Source organism: Staurois parvus, unplaced genomic scaffold, assembly GCF_062004578.1.
Source record: "Staurois parvus isolate SC_StPar_1 unplaced genomic scaffold, SC_StPar_1.0 ptg001297l, whole genome shotgun sequence".
NCBI classification, from domain to species: Eukaryota; Metazoa; Chordata; class Amphibia; order Anura; family Ranidae; genus Staurois; species Staurois parvus.
The window spans coordinates 267345-282065 of NW_028319093.1; the positions used below are offsets into that span (position 1 = coordinate 267345).

The 14721-nt window shown below is 44.8% G+C and overlaps 1 protein-coding gene across 1 annotated transcript in view; it reads left to right on the plus strand.

Annotated features, from left to right (window-relative positions):
* Window positions 1-10163, plus strand: part of LOC149437391 (E3 ubiquitin-protein ligase DTX3L-like) — a 34962-nt gene extending 24799 nt beyond the window's left edge. Inside the window, exons 2-3 of the mRNA XM_089660968.1 lie at window positions 230-426; window positions 9303-10163. Coding sequence (XP_089517094.1) covers window positions 230-426; window positions 9303-10139 — 1034 coding nt within the window. The 3' untranslated portion in view covers window positions 10140-10163. The remainder of the gene's footprint in view (window positions 1-229; window positions 427-9302) is intronic.
* The last annotated feature ends 4558 nt before the right edge of the window (window positions 10164-14721 follow it).

Sequence of the window (14721 nt, forward strand, 5' to 3'; positions counted from 1 at the left end):
ATCCGACTTCACGGTCACAATGTATGAATAATGTTCTTGTGTATTTTCATTGAATCATCTGACCTCTGTTCTGTTGTGGTGGATCTTTCCTATCTGGGGAAACCATATCACCTGAAAGACGTCGGCCAGCAGGAGTCTGTATGACCTCCAAGATGCTGCGACATTTCTGGATCTCCTCCTAGCGGTGGGACATGCTTAGCTTTTGACTGATTATCTTTTCTTCACACAGACCAGAGAAGAGTTCTGGAAAGAGGAAATCATGTTATAGAGTTCACCGTGTTTGTGTCCGTTCATGATATTGGAAGAGAAGATCTTGGCAGAGTTCGGCAGATGTCCAGCGATGAAGAGAGACTGAAGGTATTGCAGCAGTTGGCTGTCAGCGCTGAAAATTCAGTCTCTTGCCTGCCAGACGACCAGGCTGCTCAGGTGAGCACGACAGATTCACTGCAAATACATCATTTAATGAGGAACAATGTGTATTTTCTTTCAAAGGATAGCATTTTTTTGTCGTTGAGAAAACAACTTTGCTGTAAAAAAAGACCCGGAGAGCAGGAGAGATCAGATTGCACACACTACTCCATGACTCCTATTTCTTTAGATGCAAAGATGTCCCCATCTTGGCCTCTATTTAGATCTGCAGTGGACACGGTGCTGCACATGTAACTGGCTATCACATACCTGGTGATGGAGGCCAATGGAGAGAGGGCTTCTGTGACGGGAGTGACTTTTGGGGGTGGGGGGACCTCTGTATCATCTCCCCAAATCATTATGTTTAACCCACCCTGTGCCTGTTTAAGGGGTACAGGGTGTACATGTGAATGTCCTAGTATTGTGCATTTGTGTGTTGTCCTTTGTCTAGACCACATGGCTGTCCATTGTTTGTTTGCCATGTGCTACCCCCCATTGTGCTGTGCCTTTCTGGCCAGCCAACTATTATGGGATGTACTGTTTGTGTATTGGTGTGGGGGTTGGTCAATGTCCTTTGCCATGTGCTTCATCCCATTGTTCTGTGTCTTGGTGGGATGGGGAGGGGTGATGATGTATTTCCTGTTCTTGGTTGTTTCCCCACCCTCTGTATATATCCTGTGTTTTTTGTGTTAAAATAAAAAGAGTTGGCTTCCTGTTTTAAGAAGAGCTGGGTGCTGTCTTTTTCCTGAGGGATTTCAAGGGCGTGGTCTGTGGATGGTGTTCGGACAGGGGAAGCTGTGGTATAACGGAAAAACTGCGGTCTGGGTTCCGGTTCCGTTACAGCTTCCCTTGCGGCTAAGTTCCGGACTCCCCTGAGAGTGGGACAGTGGGAGTCAGGCCCAAAGGTGCACAGGTCACCTGTAGGAGTGCTGGTTGGTGGTCCACTCAGGAGCACAGCTGGTGCACAGAGATAGGACTGCAGACTGGAGGCGTCTGTGCGTGGTATGCAAGTCCTTCCGGGATTTAGATGTTTACGGGGTAGTCGGTTCAAGCCAAGCTCAGGTACCAGGTGGGAATCAGAGCAGACGTAGTCAGATGGGATAGCCGAGGTCATTCACAGAGGAGTGAGAGAGTATCCGTAAGCCAAGCCGAGGTCAGATGAGGGGTAAAGCAGAGTAGACAGGTCCAGGAGCAAGTCGAGTCGGTAACAGGAAATCACAGGAACAGGGCACGGGGAGCTAGAGATCATCCAGCAACATGAGAAAGTGATGAGCCTCCTTATAAAGGCCGTCTGGCACCTGACTGAGGCTGATGTGTGCTTCTGCGGCCATGCAAAGTACTGGCAGAAATGACAGATCTTCCAGAACTTCTGCCGTGGACAGGACCCTGACACTAGCTATGACTCTAGCCAAATGAGGACTTGAAGGTTCAGTTACAGAGTTGATGAGGGTGAAAGGCACCATTCCATCCAGTTCAACCTGAGTGTGTGTGGGTGTATGAATTTATGTCTCTATCATTTCTCATATCCTTGTAAAGCGCTGCATAAATTGTCTTTTATCAGCCAGACTAACTATGCAACTATGTTCTCTTCTGGGTGCCTACACCTGTAATTGCCTCCCTCGATGAGATTTGGTTCACTTCACGCAGGTTTTGGATTCTCATGTGAGTCTACGGAAAAGTAAAACCCTCTAGAAGTAGGTCAAATGCCGGTCAGATGTCACTGTCAAAGAATTCTAATCTCAGAAGCATCTTCTACTGATGCCATCAACATAAGCCCAAAGCCCATCCACAGAGGCCTAAAATATGACAGTAGTGAGCACTTTCATCTGTATGTAGAGCTTGAGCATGCACCATATTTCTGATATCCAAAAAGTGTCCACTAATGAAATCATCTAGAACACATAACCGTCATGGTCTGCAAGTCTGTCCACTCACACAGGGTGAGGGCAAGAAGGCTCTGTTAATAAATATGCAGCAAACACGGAAAGGTTTCTTCACAGTAAGAGCTGTGAGAATGTGGAATAGACTCCCTCAAGAGTTGGGTGTGGCCAGCTCAGTGGATTGCTGTAGGAAAGTCCTGGATTCTTTCTTGGATACACAGAATATAACTGGATATAACATTTGTAACGGAACCGGAAACCGACCACTCTTGGGTATATTCCGTTATACCGCAGCTTCCCCTGTCCAAACACCATCTATGGACCACACCCTTGAAATCCCTCAGGAAATAGACAGCACCCAGCTCTTCTTAAAACAGGAAGCCAACCCTTTTATTTTTACACAAAACACAGGATATATACAGAGGGCGGGGAAACACAATCAGGAACAGGAAACACATCATCAGCCCGCCCCATCAGTGGGGAGGGCTACAGTATGGGCAGGAAACACATCATCACCCCTCCCCATCCAACCAAGACACAGAACAATGGGGCAGCACATGGCAAGGACAAAGGACAGCCACCTGGCCGAGAACAAAGGAATAACCACAAGGCAGTACAATAGGCAGCCACGTGGCAGGGACAAAGGACAATAGACATTCACATACACACCCTGTACCCTAACAGGCACAGGGTCACTTAAACATAAGAATTTGGGGAGATGATACAGAGGTCCCCCCACCCCCCCCACCCAAAAGTCACTCCCGTCACAACATTTATAGGGAAAGTGGATCCAGGGAATATCCGATTGCCTCTCGGGGGATCAGGAAGGAATTTTTTCCCTGCAGGAGTAAATTGGATCGTGCTTTGCTGGGTTTTTTTTGCCTTCTTCTGAATCAACTGTGGGTGTAGGATCATAACTTATTTTTTCTAATGGTTGAGCTGGGTGGACTTTTGTCTTTTTTCAGCCAGACTAACTATGTAACTCTATGTAGCAGCTCACATGGAAAAATGTGATGTCGGACATGATACTCAAGGAGTGGGTGGAGCCTGAGAAAAGGCCATTTTTTTCTGGCAGTCTAAAAAGGTTTCCCTTCGATGATGATCCTGGTGTGGTTTGGAACAAGTGCCTCGAGTTAGATGCTTCCCTCTCTAAATTAAATCAGTTCTCAACACTGCAGACATAGGTCATTTGCGAGATTCTATGGACAAAAGAGGTGATATAATTCTTAAGAGAGCTTGGAAAGCAAATATAGAAAGTCTAAAGCCTGCCCTAGCGACAACATGCGTGGCAAGGACTTTGGACTACCGGTTGTCTCAACTACAAGAACATGTCTTAGCTGGGACCCCCAGGGAAGGAGTACTGAAATCCCTTCCAATGCTCTTCAAAGCTATAGGATTTATTGCTGACACATCCACCGAGTCGGTTAAACTTTCAGCCAGGGCTGGGGTCCTATCAGTGGCAGCCAGGAGGGCAATTTAGCACAAGACTTGGTCAGGGGACTCAGCGTCAAAGCTAAAGTTCTGTAATCTTCCCTTCTCAGGAGATCTCCTCTTTAGACCAGGCTTGGATACGGTTTTAAAAAGAACTGCAGACCGAAAGAAGGCTTTTCCTGTGGACAAGAGAAGACCATTTACAAAGAGGTTCTTTTCATGGGCCAAAAGGGGAACATTCATAGGAGGAGAAAAAGAAACAACCAAAAACGCACTGGCCAGGGCACAAGGCAAAGCCAAAGAGTAAACATCATTTTCAGCAATCCTAGCTAAGCCTCTAACAGCAATTAGAGCCCAGTGGGAGGAAGATTGGGAGCCCTCCTACCACAGTGGCAAAAGATAATGAACAACAAATTTGTCCTCAATATAATTGCCAAGGGTTATGCTCTAAAGTTTTACACAGAACCTTCAGCAAGATTTTTGTTGAAAAAACTTCCCAAGGATCCCGAAAAGGCTCAAGCACTCCCTCTACGTCTGGGATAAAGGGTGGACCAAAGAGTCCCGATTCCAGTTCCAGAGGATGAGAGGGGCAAAGGTTTTTATTCACATGTATACATAGTAGAAAAAAAAATCAGGGAGATTTCAATTGATTGTAAATTTGAAGCCTCTCAACAAGATAGTCAGATGCAAAAGATTTCGGATGGAATCGATTTTTTTCAGTAAAGAACATGCTACAAGAAAACGTGTTCATGACAACCATCGACTTAAGAGATGCTTATCTCCACATTCCCATTTGGGAGAGGTCTCAAAAATTCCTAACTCTTGCAGTGGGGATCGAAAGGAAGCAATATAATTTTCAAAGCAGGGCCTTGCTATTCAGCCTTTCATCTGAATTTTTACAAAAATGCTGGTGGAAGCCCTGGCACCTTTAAGACGAGGATCAAATCCCCTGGTGCCCTATCTAGACGATCTTCTGTTTTTGGTACCAATGGAGACTCGCCTGGCAGAGAACCTCATTCAAGCCCAACATTGGCTGATGATTCTCTTCGTAAGCTACTTTCTTCAATCCACAGATCAAAAAACTTTGCTTCCGAAAGACAAGATCCAGAACATCATGCGCAGAATGGTGGCTTTGCAATCCAGTCAGTCCCATTCAGTAAGGAAATTGATACCAGTGTTAGGGCTGATGGCCTCAACAATTCTGGTGGTGCAGTGAGCCAGATACCATCAGAGGCCCTTACAAGCTTTTCTCCTGAGAACACAAAGTCATGGGCCTCTGGACAGGAAGATCTGTCTGCCAGCCGAAGTGAAACATGTTCTATGGTGGTGGAGGCACCACACTTACCTAGATCAAGGTTTGGCCTGGGTTTTTCCAGTCTCCAAGAAGATTACGACCGACACAAGCAGATGGAGTTGGAGGGCCTATCTGGAAGGTCACCTGGGCCAGGGGGAGAGGACCCCAGAAGAAGCAGAAGCGTCTTCCAATTGGAGAGAACTCATGGCAGTGGCCAGAGCACTAGCACACATCAAAGACCAGATCAGGTGTCACAATGTATCGATCCTGTCAGCAAAATACAATGGCGGTGCCCTTTGTGAACAAACAAGGGGGGTACCAGGAGTCCAGCTTTGATCAAGATATCACAGCAGACTTGTGTGTGGTCAGAGGAATATCTGTTGTCGCTTTCAGCGATTCACCTAAAGGAGGACCACAATCAAATGTTGGACTTCTTGAACTGCCAGAACGTTTCTCAGGAAAACTGAGGATTACACTGAGAGATCTTTTCAGACATCAGAGCTTGTTGGGGAAAACCAGATATAGGTGAGTAATTTTTACTCGCTAAATCTGTGAGATTTGATAAACGGGGTGGATGCACTCCAGAACCCTTGGCATTTCAAAAGCTGTAATGCCTTTCCTCCAATTCATGTTATTCTCTGGGTGTTGAACAATTTCCTTCAGGAATCCACAACCTTAATCCTGAGAGCACCTTACTGGCCCAAAAGGGACAGGTTTTCTTTACTTCTTTCTCTAGCAGTGGAACATCCGTAGATCCTTCCGCCCAAGAAAGACCTGATTTGGCAGGGCCCTCTAGATCATCACAATCAGGAAATTTTGAAATTGACCACCTGGCTTCTGAGGAAGACATCTTAGTATAGATATGCTGCTAAAGGTCAGGAAACCAGACACCAGAGCCATATACAAGAAGGGAAAGTTTAAATTCCTGGTTGGTGGACAACAGGAAATTAAAAGTGGATACAGCTACAATTCTGGACTTTTTACAGGAGGCTCTCAGTACCTTAAAGGTGCAAATAGCTGCTTTGTCAGTCTATGTACAGAAAACCCTACAAGAAGACCCTTTAATTTCAAGATTCTGCAGGGCTATTCACAAAAATAAACCCTCCACTGGCCTCCCATTGCCCAACGGATGAAATTCAAAACATTAACAACGTATAAAGCCATGTATAACTCTGCCCCGAATTACATCACCGATCTTGTCTCCAAATATCACCCAAACCGTCCTCTCCGCTCCTCCCACGACCTCCTGCTCTCTAGCTCTCTTGTCTCCTCCTCCCATTCTCATCTCCAGGACTTTTCCAAAGCTTCCCCCACCCTCTGGAACTCTCTACCCCAATTTATCAGACTATCGCCTACTCTGCTCACTTTTAGGCGATCTCTGAAAACTGATCTCTTCAGGGAAGCCTATCCTGCCCTCAGCTAATAATGGAATCTTCTACTCTTCCAACCAGTCCATCCCCCACAGTTACTACCTTTTGTACCACAAGCCCCTCTCTCCTAGATTGTAAGCTCCCAGGATCAGGCCCTCCCTCTTAGATTGTAAGCTCCCAGGATCAGGGCCCCTCCCTCTTAGATTGTAAACTCCCGGGATCAGCCCCCTCCCTCTTAGATTGTAAGCTCCCAGGATCAGCCCCCTCCCTCTTAGATTGTAAGCTCCCAGGATCAGCTCCCTCCCTCTTAGATTGTAAGCTCCTGGGATCAGCTCCCTCCCTCCTAGATTGTCAGCTCCCAGGATCAGGCCCTCCTATCCCTCTTGTATTGATCTGTATTGTTGCTGTATTGTCTCCCGTTATATTGTAAAGTGCTGAGCAAACTGTTGGCGCCATAAATCCTGTATAATAATAAATCAACTAGGTCATGGAAATGTCCTAGTTGGGACCTTTTGGTGGTCTGAAGGGGTACTGTCAAACCCCTTTTTTCGAGCCACTACAAGAGACTTCTTTATGTCTGTTAACTCTGAAAATGTCTTTCTTATTAGCTGTTACAACAGCCTGCAGAATTGGGGAGATTCACGCTCTATCCATCCGAGAGCCCTTCCAGTGGATTTAGGATGATAGGATGATTGGGACCCATAAGACGCAGGACTGGGGGGTTGATTTACTAAAGGCAATTAGTCTGTGCACTGCAAGTGATCTGAGGGAAGCCCTGAGATAAGGTGAAGCTCTGCTGATTTCTATCATCCAATCATGTGCAAGAAAAAGTGCTGTTTTTCTTTTCTTTGCATGTGATTGGGTATTCTTTGCAAAGTGAAGCTTTCACTAAGCTATGTGTAAAGCCTCAGCAGCCCACTTTTGTTAAGTGAAACACAAAGTAAGCCCCCGGTCACATCGGGTGCGACTTGCAGATCGTATGCCAAGTCGCACCCTACTGTTCACTATTAGAGCGGTCATATTGGCGCGTTTCTGATTTGGTCGGAGCCGCACCAATTTCTAAAGTAGTCCATGCGCTACTTTTGTTGCGATTTGCATAGACATCTGTGTCAGATGTCTTGCAAATCACAATGAGATCGGCAGGTCACCCGATTTTGAAATCCATGCAACTTCACTGCAAGTCGCACAATTTCAAAATCAGCTTTGATGTGATTGGGGGGGGGGGGGGGGTAAAAGTCCAACACACACAGGTTGCTCATGCAGGTGGTTCTTCTCCAGCAAACACAAACAGCAAAAATCCCAAGCCCCCTGGCTCCCAAAAATCCCAGATCCACTCCAGTCCTCCAAACAGGGTTCTCCAGAAATCCCCCCCCCCCCCCCCGGGGTTTGCTCACTCTTTCAGAGACTTTCATACTTCATCCAGCCCCCCCCCCGATGGACCTGATAGGCATCTCAGCTTTCTTGGTCTCCCGGACCCTCTCCTGGACTCCCAGGCCCCAGGTAGCCATCGGATTTTACCAGTCACATGGCTCTGTCTCCAAATGGCAGCAACTGCCGTCAGCTGTACTCAGAGCCGGCTTTTAATGATCCTGTACATCCAGGGGCGTATTTACCACTAGGCAAACAAGGCATTTGCCTAGGGTGGCATTTTTTTCAGGGGGGCAGCAGCATTTTTCAGAGGAGCAGCGCTGCCCCCCAATAGAAGGGATGGAAGAAAGGACACACGCAGCACAGGGACCAGGTGGGATCTAAGAGAGGCTGCGGGCTGCTTGATGGTGTATGCAGAGCCTGACTCTTGTTCCCAGGGATGTCTGGAGCTGTGAAGGTGAGTGTCTTCTCTCTCACCGGGGTGGGGAGGGGGGTTGCCAGTGTATGGGGTGGTGGTAGGGTGATAGTGGAAGTCTCTCTCTTAGGTGTATGTGGGGGGGGTGTTGTTGGTCAATGTCAGGCTCTTATCATGGGGGAGGGGGGTGTTTGTCAGTGTCAGGGTCTCTTCGTGGGGGGGGCAATTTTTGTGTTGCCTAGGGCAGCATGAAACCTAAATACACCGCTGTGTACACCTATGCATTCACACATGCTGCCATCAACTAGCAAAGCCTGGACACAGGATGGAAGGTTCCTTCCCACCCAAGGCACTTCGGAGCCTTCAAACTCCAGCCCCTGATCCGGAATGATCAAATCTGGAGAAAACATAGAGAACGGGTTTCTCAGTTCACAATAAACATGTCACAACTTCTCAGACTGCGCCTTTGAGACTCCCGTCACAGCAAGTGTAAGTTAAGAATACAAGTTTTATACTGTAACATTTCTTGATTAGGATATTAATATTGGAAAGAACTTTACATTAAATATACATGTGTTGGTATGCGGACTTTCGGAATACTTTATACATTTGTATAATAGTTTCAAGCAAGCATATAGATGAATTCCCTTCCCCTCCCCCTCAGCATGCTGAGCATACCAAGGTATTTATACTCTATGAACAGATCAGTTTTTCTAGACTAGAATGTCCCTCAGAAATGGAGGGGGAGCTGTAGGACTACAAGATGCAGAGGAAACTCAAACTAGACCGGAGGAGAAGGTGGGGTTGTGGAGCTGCTCCATGCAGAGGAAAGAAGAGAACAATGAAACGTTTGGCACGCACACATCCCCCAGGTGGAAGAGAGGCGATACACACAGACCCACAAAATCACAATTTCAACAACTCCATTCTACTGTTTGACCTTTTTACTTTCTGTATTATAATAGTTTTCTTGTAATCTTACGCTATTTTGTTATTCAATACATTTTTGATTTTTGCACAAGAAACTGACTTTTTCTGTTTGAACTTTTCTCACCAATAAAAGTAAGTTTACAGAATATCAAAATAACTTCATTCTAACAAACATTATTCCCTTTTTTCATTTCTATTCTATGCAGCTGTGCTTAACATCAGCCTTATATGAATACATTGTGGAGATCTACAGAACAGACATGGATTGGCTAGAGAGAAGTTATGGAGTGAAGATTGACCATCGCTCCACACCAGAAGGATCCACATATGTGAGATTGATCCCTCAGGGATCAGGATCCTCACCTGAGGATGCCAAGGAGAGATTTACAGACAAGGTGCAGAAGGTGACAGATGACTGGAGCCAGGTAACAGTGGATCGCTCAGTTGTCTCCATGTCATTCTCTGACATCAGAGAGCGAGTAAAAGCCCACTGGACTAAAATCCTGGTGAAACAAGAGGAGAACATGGACATCGTTCTTCGTGGTCCCAGAGATGAGTTGCCCCAGGTGATGAAGTTCTTAGAGAAGGCTGACCTTGAACCCGCTCGCCCTCGCAGGGCTGTGACCATCTCCACCGGGGATCTGAAGATGGAGAACCAGGTAGACCCCAGACACATGGATATCCTGAAGAAATTAAAGCCAACGGAGATTTCTGACATAGAGAAGAAGTACAATGTGAAGATGGAAGAACGTAGAATAAATGGCAGCTCACTTGTCACCTTCAGAACCATGAATGCCCCTCCTGACCTTTCACCCCACGCTTCTCACAGCTTCATCACTCTTCTGCAGAAAACTTTCTTTAATATCGAAAAAAAACAAATCAATATGAAGCCACATATCCAGGAGGAAAGAGTCAGTTTAGTGCAGGAAGAGCTGATAGAGGCGGGAATAGACATTGTGATGGAATGTTCCAGAGGTACTGTGCTCCTCATCGGTGATCCGGTCGATGTCAGGTTTGCTGAGGAAAGGCTCAGTGGCATGTAACTAGCAATAAAGGTCTGCATACTACTATTATGGTTGAATATGTTTTTATTGTTTTTGAAAAAAAAAGACAAACAGGAAAATAAAGAAAACTCCACATCACAGAGATGAGGCTTCATATATATCCATAGTGACAGCCTGCGGCGGAACCGTTCCACCTGGGCTTCCTCGTGCGGTGCAGTGCGTCTCACCCAATGGTCCCCTTTTCCAGCAAGGCTTCCAGTGCTCTGCCAAGGCAGGTATTAGAGCTCCAAACACTCCCTTCCCTGCTCTCCCAAACCACAAGTCGGAACTTCATGTAGGGTGAAAATGAATGACTCTTTAATAAACACAGTTCAGTATATACAGTTGTGTTAAAAATAATAGCAGTGTGTTGAAAAAAGTGAATAAAGTTCAAAATCCTTCTAATCCTTTTATTTCCATCCACACAAATGCATTGGGAACACGACACATTCTATTTCAAATCACAACATGAAGAAAAATACATCAAATTTGTGTTGTTCCTCTAAAAAAATGGAAGAAAAGTGAATATTAGACGGTTCAAAAAAAATGGGCGTGTTTGTATTCTTCTTTACAAACTCCAACATTCACTATATAAACTGAGAAATGTTTGAAGATTTTGCTTTCCTTTGAATGACTTCATGAATATTTGGTTGTAGTCGCACTGTTTCTGAGAACTGCTGTACATCTGTGTTGCATGGAGTCCCCCAACTTCTGGCCCCTGTGATCAGGTATTCCAGCCCAGGATGATTGGACCACATTCCACAGTTCTTCTCTATTTCTTGGTTTGGCCTCAGAAACGGCATTTTTGATGTCACCCCACAAGTTTTCTATTGGATGAAGATCCGGGGATTGGGCTGGCCACTCCATAACGTCCATCTTGTTGGTCTGGAACCAAGATGTTGCACGTTTACTGGTGTGTTTGGGGTCGTTGTCTTGTTGGAACCCCCATTTCAAGGGCATTTCCTCTTCAGCATAAGGCAGCATGACCTCAAGTATTCTGATGGATTCAAACTGATCCATGATCCCTGGTATGCGATAAATAGGCCCAACACCGTAGTATGAGAAACATCCCCATATCATGATGCTTGCACCACCATGCTTCACGGTCTTCACAGTGTCCTGTGGCTTGAATTCAGTGTTTGGGGGTCGTCTGACAAACTGTCTCCGCCCACTAGACCCAAAAAGAACAATCTTACTTCCATCAGTCCACAAAATGTTGGGCCATTTCTCTTTAGGCCGGTCAATGTGCTCTTTGGCAGATTGTAACCTCTTCAGCACACGTCTTTTTCCCAACAGTGGGACTTTGCGGGGACTTCTTGCAGATAGCTTGGCTTCACATCGGCGTCTTTTAATTGTAACAGTCCTCACAGGGAACGTCACACCTTCTTTCATCTTCCTGGAGCTGATTGTTGGCTGAGTCCTCACAGGGAACGTCACACCTTCTTTCATCTTCCTGGAGCTGATTGTTGGCTGAGTCCTCACAGGGAACGTCACACCTTCTTTCATCTTCCTGGAGCTGATTGTTGGCTGAGTCCTCACAGGGAACGTCACACCTTCTTTCATCTTCCTGGAGCTGATTGTTGGCTGAGTTCGCACCATTTTGGCTATTCTTCTATCCATTCCAATGGTAGTTTTTCGCTTTCTTCCGCGTCTTTCAGGTTTTGGTTGCCATTTTAAAGCATTTGCCATCATTTTAGCTGAGCAGCCGATCATTTTCTGCACTTCTTTATATGTTTTCCCCTCCAATCAACTTTTTAATTAAGGTACGCTGTTCTTCTGAACAATGTCTGGAACCACCCATTTTCCTCAGAATTTCAGAGAGAAATGCACTGTAACCAGCATGTCCAACATTTGCTGCCTTCCTTCCTTAAATAAGGGCAATAATTGCCACCTGTTTATCAAAGAATGAATGACGTCACTAATAGAACTCCACACGGCTATTATTTTGAACACGCCCCTTTCAATGAGTGATTCAATGACACAGAATCAGCAGCATGCATGTCATGACTGTTGGGTCTGTTGGATTTCTATGACTCTACTACACCTGCTAGGAAATTATTTGCCATGTAGAGATATAATTTCCACCAAAAACAGAGATTGATCCGGTTAGTGATGTCTGACTGCTAGTATTTTTAACACAACTGTACAACTTCATCCCCACCAGACAGCCTGGCACCGGGTTTTCCTCACCCACAACAAACCCTACAACCCAACAATACAGTATAAACTCTCAGAAGTGAAAGACTACAAAGTCACATTTCCCTAAACAGTGTAGAATGTCTGTGAAACATATACAGCTTTACAAAGGGGATAAAACCAGAACAGAAAGGGCAAAATGTGATCACACGGGGACGGTTCGTCACCCAGACCAATAATCGATTGAATCATCCTGTGGTGGAGAGGAAACCCCGAAGCTCCCATTAGATCCAAATGACTGAAGCAAAACTGGGATCTCATTGGGGCTGAAGTGGCTGCACAATACTGTCATCTACATCAGGGGTATCCAATCTGCGGCCCATGGGTGCACGCAGCCCAACACAAAATCATAAACTTACTAAAAATATTGATTTATTTCGTTTTTTTTTGTTTTTTTTTAATAAAAATGCGTTTGCACTTAGCAAACACATGCAGCCAAAGGAAAATGTGACAGGGTCTCTTTATTGGACTTTTATACATTTTATCCTCTCCCGCTCCCCAATCACGTCATCTGTTTTTGGCAGCTCCTATATTTGTGAACAATTATTTTCAAGGATGAAGAACGCGAAGCGCAAAGTTCGAACCAAAATCTGCGATGAGCACCTTGAGAACCCATCGAGAATTGCTGCTGCATCCATCCAACCAGATATGGATGTGTTACTTTATCAGAAACAGTTTCAAATATTCTCCTAGTTTTATGTTCCCTCTTCTACATTTATAACAAAAAATATAAAAAAAAAAAGCTTTATTTCTCAGATCAGAACATTATCTATGCCCTCTGTTTCCTCTTGTACCAAGTTGTATTGTAACTGTCATGTCTGCCTTCATTCTGTACAGCGCTGCGCACAGTGTTGGCGCCATATAAATCCTGTATATTAATAATATCAGTGATCGGTAATTTGTTACAAAAAAATCAGAAGAATATATTTTTAAAAATATTTTTCATATAGTTTGTAATATAAACGCATTTCAACATACAGTACGGAGGGAGAACACTGCATGTACACGGACACGTGGGAGAGCACTTCATGTACACGGACACGTGGGAGAACACTGCATGTACACGGACACGTGGGAGAACACTGCATGTACACGGACACGTGGGAGAACACTGCATGTACACGGACACGTGGGAGAGCACTTCATGTACACGGACACGTGGGAGAACAGACAGATGGGAGAACATTGAATGTACATGGATATGATCTCCATGTATAATACATAAGGGGGGGATATGATCTCCATGTATAATACATAAGGGGGGATATGATCTCCATGTATAATACATAAGGGGGGATATGATCTCCATGTATAATACATAAGGGGGATATGATCTCCATGTATAATACATAAGGGGGGGATATGATCTCCATGTATAATACATAAGGGGGGGATATGATCTCCACGTATAATACATAAGGGGGGGATATGATCTCCATGTATAATACATAAGGGGGGATATGATCTCCACGTATAATACATAAGGGGGGGATATGATCTCCACGTATAATACATAAGGGGGGATATGATCTCCACGTATAATACATAAGGGGGGATATGATCTCCACGTATAATACATAAGGGGGGGATATGATCTCCACGTATAATACATAAGGGGGGGATATGATCTCCACGTATAATACATAAGGGGGGGGATATGATCTCCATGTATAATACATAAGGGGGGATATGATCTCCATGTATAATACATAAGGGGGATATGATCTCCATGTATAATACATAAGGGGGGATATGATCTCCATGTATAATATATAGGGGGGGATATGATCTCCATGTATAATACATAAGGGGGATATGATCTCCATGTATAATACATAAGGGGGGATATGATCACCATGTATAATACATAAGGGGGGGATATGATCTCCATGTATAATACATAAGGGGGGGATATGATCTCCATGTATAATACATAAGGGGGGATATGATCTCCATGTATAATACATAAGGGGGGGGGGATATGATCTCCATGTATAATACATAAGGGGGGGGGGATATGATCTCCATGTATAATACATAAGGGGGGGGGGATATGATCTCCATGTATAATACATAAGGGGGGGGGGGATATGATCTCCATGTATAATACATAAGGGGGGATATGATCTCCATGTATAACACATAAGGGGGGGATATGATCTCCATGTATAATACATAAGGGGGGGATATGATCTCCATGTATAATACATAAGGGGGATATGATCTCCATGTATAATACATAAGGGGGATATGATCTCCATGTATAATATATAGGGGGGGATATGATCTCCATGTATAATACATAAGGGGGATATGATCTCCATGTATAATACATAAGGGGGGATATGATCTCCATGTATAATACATAAGGGGGGATATGATTTCC